At 33.4% G+C, this 11,099-nt stretch overlaps 1 protein-coding gene across 1 annotated transcript in view; it reads left to right on the top strand.

The window, feature by feature from the left end:
• Positions 1 to 4,841: 4,841 nt before the first annotated feature.
• Positions 4,842 to 11,099, top strand: part of LOC136038792 (low-density lipoprotein receptor-related protein 1B-like) — a gene marked incomplete at its 5' end in the record, with an annotated part of 65,448 nt that continues 59,190 nt past the window's right edge. The window contains 1 exon segment of the mRNA XM_065722176.1: positions 4,842 to 5,074. Within this exon segment, the coding sequence (XP_065578248.1) occupies positions 4,842 to 5,074 (233 nt within the window).

Genomic DNA, 11,099 nt, shown 5'->3' with positions numbered 1-11,099 from the left:
CCCCATTCTTTTTGGCACAGCCAGAATCACACTCTTTATGATTACCAAACACATGCTCTGGGCCTCTTCGTAAGAGTTGTCTTAGATTTTCGGCAGACCCACCATCAGCCGAGTTCTTTTTTATTGCACCTCGTAGATTTTTGGTTAGCTTTAGAATTATGTCATTTGAAAGAAATTTGCTGTGCATCCCTTTTTTTGTCTTCACAACATTATGGAGGTATTTTGTATAGTTCTTGGTCACGTGATTGGCACATTCTTCTTTTTGGATATATGATCCGTATGAAACACTTTGTCTTAGCTTGTAAAAAACACTAGAATCGCCGTCTCCGATGTATTGTAAATACTGAAGGTTATGCATGGCTTCACTTTGGCGAAAACCTTCAACAAGAATGTCGGTTTCCATGCTCTTCGAGGGACCATTGTAGTTCATAAAGCAAACATGATCTTTCACTTTCTGGTTTGCCTTCTTTGAGCTGAAGCAGAGGTAACAATATTTATTTCTTATTCCTACATATAATAATTTTTTCGTAAAGGCATCAATGATTACCCCAACACAACCTTTTGCAGTATAATCGTGTCCTTTGCTGCGTTTATTCCAGCCACCATCACAGATGACCTTAGTCCAGAAAAAATCGTTGATAAACCTGTCCTCATGAATGGCTAATTTCAAGGATTCACGACCATTTTCTTCTAAGGACATCTGATAGTGCATCCATCCATGCGTTACCAACTAAGCGTTCTAAATTCATAAACGTTTTCGGATTCATATTTTTTATTCCCAATACACTTAATAATTCGTTCAAAGATGCGTAGCCTCCTCCGGTCCCCATGATACCCCATACAGCTTTCACGTTCACGTTGCCTCGTAAATTGCTGATCTTCTCTTTTTTGTTACCTAATATCTGTTCACTGAAATTTGTTAGGTATTCTTTTACAGTAGTGAGGGGGGGCTTCCGGCTCACCTTCTACTCGCTTTTTCCAGCCACAGTCTTGGCAGATAACGACGAGCTTTGTTTGGAGTCCAGTGTTTTTAATTTCTTTCATGCAAAGCTTTGATTTCCCGTCCTTGCAATTGAACTGATGTTTTATTGCTTCTATAAACTCACTAAGCAGATGACGCAAGTTGACTATACAATTTACATCTGGAATTCCAGACAAATCGATTCCAAAGTGTTCTCCTGGCGAACCAAAATCGCAAGAGCTACCAGATGGCGCATTTTTACTAACCGTAAAATCATCTATAATAGTTAAAGCCGGATTCGGAGTTTCGGAAAGCCTGGAACAATTTGGAGACACTGGAAATTTTTCTTGTTCTGGTAAACTTTCTTGTTCGGGCAAGTTTTTCTTCCTGAAAAAAAAAAAACAAGAGCTAAGAGCTCATATGGCACTTATGACGAGGTCGGAAGAACCAAGAGCTCATATGGTATGAGCTCTAGCAAAATTCTAAGAATCAATGGATTGATTGAAAAGGAAAATCAGATAATTAATGCCGGTCGGGGTTTAAATAAGAGCTCTAAGACACCAGGTCCTTCTAAATATCAAATTTCCTTAAGATCTGATCACCCACTGGTAAGTTAAACATACCTCATTTTTTTAATTTTTCCTCTCCCTTCAGCCCCCCTCAGATGGTCAAATCGGGGGAAAACGACTTTATCAAGTCAGTTTGTGCAGGTCCCTGACATGCCTGCCAATCTTTATTGTCCTAGCACGTCCAGAAGCACCGAAATCGCCAAAGCACTAGACCCCCCTAACTCCCCCAAAGAGAGCGGATCCAGTCCGGTTACGTCAATCACGTATCTACGATATTTGTTTATTCTACCCACCAAGTTTCATCCCGATCTCTTCACTCTAATCATTTTCCAAGATTTTCGGTTTCCCCATCCAACTCCGCCTACTGTCACCGGATCTGGTCGGTATTCGTAATAAGAGTGCTGAAGCACAAGATCCTTCTAAATATCAAGTTTCATTAAGATCTGATCACCAGTTCATAAATTACAAATACCTCATATTTCTAATTTTTCAGAATTACCCCCCCCCCCCCCAACTCTCCAAAGAGTGAGGATCCGGTCCAGTTATGTCAGTCACGTATCTTGGATGTGTGCTTATTCTTCCCACCAAATTTCATCGTGACCTTTCCACTCTAAGCGTTTCCAAGATTTCCGGTCCCCCCCACAATTCCTCCCAATGAAACTGGATTCAGCCAGATCTAAAATAAAAGATCTGAGTTGCAAGATCCTTCTAAATATGAGATTTCATTAAGATTCGATCACTCCTTCGTAACTTAAAAATACCTCATTTTTTCGAATTAACCGTCCAATGACCCAATGACCCAATGACCCAAATTCATTGAACAAAGAAGGTATTGAACTGATAATCAGCCAGGTTTATGATTCAATCACGCTCAAGTTTAATCCAAAGTTTGCAAAATCGAGCAGGCTCTTGTTAGTCTGAGATTTCAAATTGAAAATTTGGAGGAGAGGATTAGTAGAATAGAAAAAAAGCTTGATAATTATGATCAGGAGTCCATGCTTGATAGCCTTGTATTTCATGGGGTAAAGTAGTTACCTGGTGTAGACACTCATACGACAATATCTAACATTATAAATAGCAAAATGTCTGTGCTGGGCCCTTTACTTTATTCAGTTTATGTGAACAAGACGCGCGTTTATCTAAAGGATACATATATTGCTAACAGTATTTGCAAAATCCGCAGATGATTTAATAGTAAAAGCTCATATTACTCTCAAAAGATTAGAGATGTTTACAAGTTTAAGTTTGCTGTGTGTGAATGTAAAGAAAAATTCTTACTGACATTTTGTAGAGTGGGTGATTCTGTTGATATAAGTAGTAAAGTTCTATTAGGTGAAAAGCTGCGGTACCTCGGCTTCCATATTGATTCAAATCTATCGTGGAAGCATCATAGCGACATTATCTCCACCAAAGTTGCACGTGGAGTTGGCATCCTCAAAAGATTGAAGCATATTCTGCCGGAATGTACTCTGCACGATATATTTTGCTATAATCTACCCATATATCATACGGATGTTTAGTTTGGAGAAGCAATTTTATGTTAATTACAAGCTAAATGGCTTTCTCATAGATTTGATCGGACGATTTCGCTAAAAAAAAAGGGGGGGGGGAAAGGAGGCCTAGTTACCTCCAAATGTTTGGTTACTTAAAAATACAACTAGATTTTTTGTTATTATATTTTTACAAACGTTTTTGTTAGTAATAAACATACGTACCTTACGAATTAGCTTATGTAACGAACTTATATATGTGTGTATTTTTATTACGTATATGAGGGAGTTTGCCCCCTCGTCAATACCTCGTTCTTTACACTAAAGCTTGAATTTTGTCCCAAATCTTTCAGAATGACCCTTGAATCACAAAGGCCGTAGAATAACTAATTGAAGTTACTAAAAATACTTTAGCGTAAAGAGCAAGGTATTGTGGAAGAGACAAACCCCCTTATTTAAGTAATATTTTATGCTCGTTTTAAGTTTTAATGTTGATCATTACTTCCATTTGAAAAAAAATATTTTCTCATTGTCTTTTTATAAATGATGCTAGAAAATCCTGCGACCCCTTCATGGAAATTCTCTTCCCTCATGAAAAATTCCTCCATGGAAAGATCCTCCCACGTAACCTGCCCCCCCGACCCACCCTAACCCCAACACAAAAAAGTCCCCCTGAAAACCTCTGTACACTTCATAATTAACAACTACTATGTGTAAACAATGGTCTAAGTTTATAAGTTGCCGCCCCTCCCCCGGGAACTGAGGTGGATTTAGTCATCCCCAAAGACATATTTATTAGATTTTTGACTGAGTTAAACAGAATGGTTATCTCAAAATTTTGATCCGGTGACCTTGGAGAAAACTGTGCGTTGGAGGGGGCCTCGGTGCCCTCCAGTTTTTCGGTCACTTAAAAAGGACACTAGAACTTTTAATTTACGTTAGAATGAACCCTCTTGCGACATTCTAGGACAACTAGGTCGATACAATCACCCCTGAGGAAAAAAACAAAAAAATACGCACCCGTTATCTGTCTTCTGGCAAAAATACAAAATTCCACCTTTTTATGATAGGGGCTTGAAACTTCTACAGTAGGGTTCTCGGATACGCTGAATCTGATGGTGTGATTTTGTTAAGATTATGTGACTTTTAGAGGGTATTTCCGCCTATTTTCTAAAATAAGGGCACATTTTCTCAGGCTCGTAACTTTTGACCGGTAAGACTAAACTTGATGAAACTTATATATTTAAAATCAGCATTAAAATGCAATTCTTTTGATGTAACTATTTGTATCAAAACTTCGTTTTTTAGTGTTTTGGTTACTATTGAGCCCCTTCGCTCCTTACTACAGTTCGTTACCACGAACTGTTTGAAAATGTAACTTGTACATGAATAAAAGTAATATAATCTACAATAACGTTGGAATAGAACTTACCGATGTCTCAGGTTTTCCCATCCTTTATTTGTTCTTATTTTTTTTCTGCCCATTGTGAAAATTCAAATGCTAAACTGTTATCTGACTTGTAACCAACCAAATTTCAATGGTCAGCTGTTACCAATTAGACATGTGAAAAAAATTTAAATTCCCTTTAAATCCGATCGTAATAAACAACAGTATTTAAATATTCTGGTACAACCCTCAAGAAAGCAATTAAGCCAATGAGAAAGGAGAAAATCTCGTTGCGTATTTCAATGCTATAGGAAATAGAATTTGCTTCAAACCTCGGAGAATCACCTTAAGGGTTGTTTTGTAAATCAATTCATTGACTGATACGTGTACCTGGATATTGTTCATTGTGTCACTGATACTTTCTATTTAGATTTACAATTGAACGCCAAAAAATAGATGGATCAAATAGGGAGGCGCTTCATTACGACGGCGTTGACGCTATTGTCGGTATGGACATAGACTACATCAATAGAAATTTGTATTGGACAGAAGACGTTTCGAGTACTGTGCATGTAGCATCACTCTCTGATATTAGTAAACAAAGGCGACTATTTACCGGGAGAAACATTTCCCGACCCCACTCAATTGTTGTTCATCCTGAAGAAGGGTAAGTGAAAAAATAAATCTTTCAGGCATAGGCTTTTTATTATGATTCAAGAGAGCTTACTTAATATGACTAAATTGGTTTAGATTATTTTGAATTAATTTAAACATTTGAATTTAATCTATACGAAACCATTTTTTTTTATTTTAGTTTTAGTTTATATATATATATATATATATATATATATATATATGTATATATATATATATATATATATATATATATATATATATATATATTATATATATATATATATATATATATATATATATATATATATATATATATATATATATATACACACATATATATATATATATATATATATATATATATATATATATACATATATATATATATATATATATATATATATATATATATATATATATATATATATATATATATATATATATATATATATATATATATATATATATATATATATATATATATATATATATATATATATATATATATATATATATATATATATATATATATATATATATGTTTTTAACTACGTAAAACATGCGAATATACAACATTCTTCGCTGTCCCATTGTCTGTGCATATAAATAGATTGTCAGGGGTACTGACTCTTGAACATGCAACATATAATTGTCCATGGGAAAAACAATCCGTATTCAGATCTATGCCTCATTATTCTAATGATGTGTCCCTGTGTCCCGGTCGTCATTTATATTCCCTGTGTCCCTGTGCTGTTGGGCAGATCTATACTTCATGATTCTAATGATTACCCTTGAGCTTTGTTGATGGTGATTGCTAATCGACCATTCCCTGTGTCGCCGTCGTCATTTATATATCCCACTGTGCCCCCCGGCGTCTTTGTTGTAGTTGTGTCCCTGTGTCCCAGTCGTCATTTGTATTCCCTGTGTCCCGGTCGTCATTTGTGTCCCGGTGTCCCAGTCTGTAATTTCTCTTTGAGTATCCCGGTCGTCATTTATATTCCTTGTGTCCGGGTGTCCCGGTCGTCATTTGTGTCCCGGTGTCCCGGTCTGTATATACATTTGTTTTTGAATTGGTCTTTTTTTTTTTTTAGTTTTTTACCTTTTTTTTAGTTATACCTCATGATTCTAATGAATGCCCTTGAGCTTTGTTGATGGTGATTGCTAATCGAACATTTCCTGTGTCCCCGTCGTCATTTATATATCCCCCTGTGCCCCTCGGCGTCCCCGTTGTAGTTGTGTCCCTGTGTCCCGGTCGTCATTTATATTCCCTGTGTCCCGGTCGTGATTTGTGTCCCGGTGCCCTTGTCTGTTATTTCTCTTTGAGTGTCCCGGTCGTCATTTATATTCCCTGTGTCCCGGTGTCCCGGTCTGTAATTTCATCAGTTGATAAACATGACGTCAGTCGACAAACATGACGTCAGTCGACAAACATGACGTCAGTCGACACACACACAAACAACTTATTTTTATATATAAATAGATACTAGCTGTTGGGGTGGCGCTTCGTGCCACCCCAAAACCTAGTTGGTGGGGGCGCTTTGCGCCCCCCAAGCCCCCCCCCGCGCGCGTAAGTCGTTACGCGCCATATTAGTTACGCGCCATTGTAGTTATGTCCCTGTGTCCCACCTGTGAATATATATATATATATATATATATATATATATATATATATATATATATATATATATATATATATATATATATATATATATATATATATTATATATATATATATATATATATATATATATATATATATATATATATATATATATATATATATATATATATATATATATATAGATATATATATATATATATATATATATATATATATATATATATATATATATATATATATATATATATATATATATATATATATATATATATATATATACTAGCTGTTGGGGTGGCGCTTCGCGCCACCCCAACACCTAGTTGGTGGGGGCGCTTCGCGCCCCCCCCCCAAGCCCCCCCGCGCGCGTAAGTCGTTACGCGCCATAATAGTTACGCGCCATTGTAGTTGTGTCCCTATGTCCCACCTGTGAATATAGATATATATATATATATATGGTTTTAACTACGTAAAACTTGCGAATATACAACATTCTTTGCTGTCCCATTGTCTTTGCATATAAATAGATTGTCAGGTTTACCGACTCTTGAACATGCAACATATAATGGTCCATGGGAAAACAATCTGTATTCAGATCTATACCTCATGATTCTAATGATTGCCCTTGAGCTTTGTTGATGGTGATTGCTAATCGACCATTCCCTGTCCCGGTTTCCCCGGTCGTCATTTACATCCCCCTGTTTCCCCCGGTGTCCCCGTTGTAGTTGTGTCCCTGTGTCCCGGTCGTCATTTATATTCCCTGTGTCCCGGGTCCCGGTCATCATTTGTATCCCGGTGTCCCGGTCTGTATATACATTCGTTTTTTAGTTTTGTTTTTCTCCTTTATTTTTTTCCTTTTTTTTCTTTTTTAGCTTATTTAGATTTTTAGATTTTTTAGTTTTTTTTATTAGTTTTTAGTTTTTATTTCTTTTTAGTTTTTTTGTCCCGGTCGTCATTTATATCCCCCTGTTTCCCCGGTGTCCCCGTTGTAGTTGTGTCCCTGTGTCCCGGTCGTTATTTATATTCCCTGTGTCCCGGTCGTCATTTGTATCCCGGTGTACCGGTCTGTATATACATTCGTTTTTTAGTTTTGTTTTTCTCCTTTATTTTTTTCCTTTTTTTTTCTTTTTTAGTTTATTTAGATTTTTAGATTTTTTAGTTTTTTTATTAGTTTTTAGTTTTTTTTTCTTTTTAGTTTTTTTGTAGTTTTTACCTTCTTTTTAGTTTTGTTAATTTTTTTTTTTACTTGTGTCCTGGTCGTCATTTATACTCCCTGTGTCCCGGTGCTTTGTTGATTGCTAATCGAACATTCCTTTAGTCCTGGTCGCTTTCTCTTTGAGTGTCGTCATTTATTTTTTTCTTTTTTAGTTCTTTTAGTTTTTACCTTTTTTAGTTTTTTTTTAGTTTTTAGTTTTTTTAGTTTTTTACCTTTTTTTAGTTTTTTTAGTTTTTTTAGTTTTTTAGCTTTTTTATTTTTTTTATTAGTTTTTAGTTTTTTTGTAGTTTTTGCCTTTTTTTTAGTTTTTTTAGTTTTTTAGCTTTTTTATTAGTTTTTAGTTTTTTTTGTAGTTTTTGCCTTTTTTTAGTTTTTTTAGTTTTTTAGCTTTTTTATTTTTTTTATTAGTTTTTAGTTTTTTTTGTAGTTTTTGCCTTTTTTTAGTTTTTTCAGTTTTGACGTCACCTGATCCAGTTTTTTCAGGTGACGTCACCTGATCCACGATCCACAGATCCACAGACAACTTATTTTTATATATATAGATAGTTTTTTTTTTTTTACTTATGTCCTGGTCGTCATTTATACTCCCTGTGTCCCGGTGCTTTGTTGATTGCTAATCGAACATTCCTTTTGTCCTGGTCGCTTTCTCTTTGAGTGTCGTCATTTATTAGTTTTTTCCTTTTTTTTTAGTTTTTTATTGGTTTTTACCTTTATTTTAGCTTATTTTTCAGTTTTTTCCTTTTTTTTAGTTTTTTTTTATTTTTTATTTTTTTTAGTTTTTTACCTTTTTTTAGTTTTTTTAGTTTTTTTAGTTTTTTAGCTTTTTTACTTTTTTTATTAGTTTTTAGTTTTTTTTTGTAGTTTTTGCCTTTTTTTAGTTTTTTCAGTTTTTTTTTTAGTTTTTTATTGGTTTTTACCTTTATAGTTTTTTTAGTTTTTTAGCTTTTTTATTTTTTTTATTAGTTTTTAGTTTTTTTTTGTAGTTTTTGCCTTTTTTTTGTTTTTTCAGTTTTGACGTCACCTAATCCAGTTTTTTCAGGTGACGTCACCTGACACATCCATCCATCCATCCACAGACAGACAACTTATTTATATATATATAGATTTACTAGCTGTTGGGGTGGCGCTTCGCGCCACCCCAACACCTAGTTGGTGGGGGCGCTTCGCGCCCCCCCCAAGCCCCCCCGCGCGCGTAAGTCGTTACGCGCCATAATAGTTACGCGCCATTGTAGTTGTGTCCCTATGTCCCACCTGTGAATATAGATATATATATATATATGGTTTTAACTACGTAAAACTTGCGAATATACAACATTCTTTGCTGTCCCATTGTCTTTGCATATAAATAGATTGTCAGGTTATCCCTCTGTTTCCCCCGGTGTCCCCGTTGTAGTTGTGTCCCTGTGTCCCGGTCGTCATTTATATTCCCTGTGTCCCGGGTCCCGGTCATCATTTGTATCCCGGTGTCCCGGTCTGTATATACATTCGTTTTTTAGTTTTGTTTTTCTCCTTTATTTTTTTCCTTTTTTTTTCTTTTTTAGCTTATTTAGATTTTTAGATTTTTTAGTTTTTTTTATTAGTTTTTAGTTTTTATTTCTTTTTAGTTTTTTTGTCCCGGTCGTCATTTATATCCCCCTGTTTCCCCCGGTGTCCCCGTTGTAGTTGTGTCCCTGTGTCCCGGTCGTTATTTATTTTTTAGTTTTTTACCTTTTTTTAGTTTTTTTAGTTTTTTAGCTTTTTTATTTTTTTTATTAGTTTTTAGTTTTTTTGTAGTTTTTGCCTTTTTTTTAGTTTTTTTAGTTTTTTAGCTTTTTTATTAGTTTTTAGTTTTTTTTTGTAGTTTTTGCCTTTTTTTAGTTTTTTTAGTTTTTTAGCTTTTTTATTTTTTTTATTAGTTTTTAGTTTTTTTTGTAGTTTTTGCCTTTTTTTAGTTTTTTCAGTTTTGACGTCACCTGATCCAGTTTTTTCAGGTGACGTCACCTGATCCACGATCCACAGATCCACAGACAACTTATTTTTATATATATAGATAGTTTTTTTTTTTTACTTATGTCCTGGTCGTCATTTATACTCCCTGTGTCCCGGTGCTTTGTTGATTGCTAATCGAACATTCCTTTTGTCCTGGTCGCTTTCTCTTTGAGTGTCGTCATTTATTAGTTTTTTCCTTTTTTTTTAGTTTTTTATTGGTTTTTACCTTTATTTTAGCTTATTTTTCAGTTTTTTCCTTTTTTTTAGTTTTTTTTTTATTTTTTATTTTTTTTAGTTTTTTACCTTTTTTTAGTTTTTTTTAGTTTTTTTAGTTTTTTAGCTTTTTTACTTTTTTTATTAGTTTTTAGTTTTTTTTTGTAGTTTTTGCCTTTTTTTAGTTTTTTCAGTTTTTTTTTTAGTTTTTTATTGGTTTTTACCTTTATAGTTTTTTTAGTTTTTTAGCTTTTTTATTTTTTTTATTAGTTTTTAGTTTTTTTTGTAGTTTTTGCCTTTTTTTAGTTTTTTCAGTTTTGACGTCACCTAATCCAGTTTTTTCAGGTGACGTCACCTGACACATCCATCCATCCATCCACAGACAGACAACTTATTTTTATATATATAGAAGATATATATATATATATATCTATATATATAAAAATAAGTTGTCTGTGGATCTGTGGATCAGGTGACGTCATGTTTGTCCGCATATGACGTCTGAATTATTTCACACTAATACAAAAGAAGAAAAAAAACTAAAAAAGGTAAAAACTACAAAAAAAAACTAAAAAGAAAAAAAAACTAAAAAAGCTAAAAAACTAAAAAAAACTAAAAAAAGGTAAAAATCTAATAACTAAAAAAAAACTGAAAAAAATAAAAAAAGGCAAAAACTACAAAAAAAAATAAAAACTAATAAAAAAACTAAAAAAGCTAAAAAACTAAAAAAACTAAAAAAAAACTAAAAAAAGGTAAAAAACTAAAAAAAACTAAAAACTAAAAAAGAAAAAAACTAAAAAAAAGGAAAAAACTGAAAAATAAAAGAGAAAAAGAAAACTAAAAAAATATGAATAAATATATATAAAAATAAGTTGTTTGTGGGTTATGTCTGTCTGTCTGTCTGTCGAGTGACGTCGTGTTTGTCCGCATATAACGTCTGAATTATTAAAAAACAAAAAAAAACTAAAAACTAAAAAAGAAAAAACTAAAAAAAAGGAAAAAACTGAAAAATAAGAGAAAAAGAAAACTAAAAAAATATTA

This window comes from Artemia franciscana, chromosome 18, assembly GCF_032884065.1.
Source record: "Artemia franciscana chromosome 18, ASM3288406v1, whole genome shotgun sequence".
NCBI lineage: Eukaryota > Metazoa > Arthropoda > Branchiopoda > Anostraca > Artemiidae > Artemia > Artemia franciscana.
This window is presented reverse-complemented; position numbering and strand designations above follow the sequence as displayed.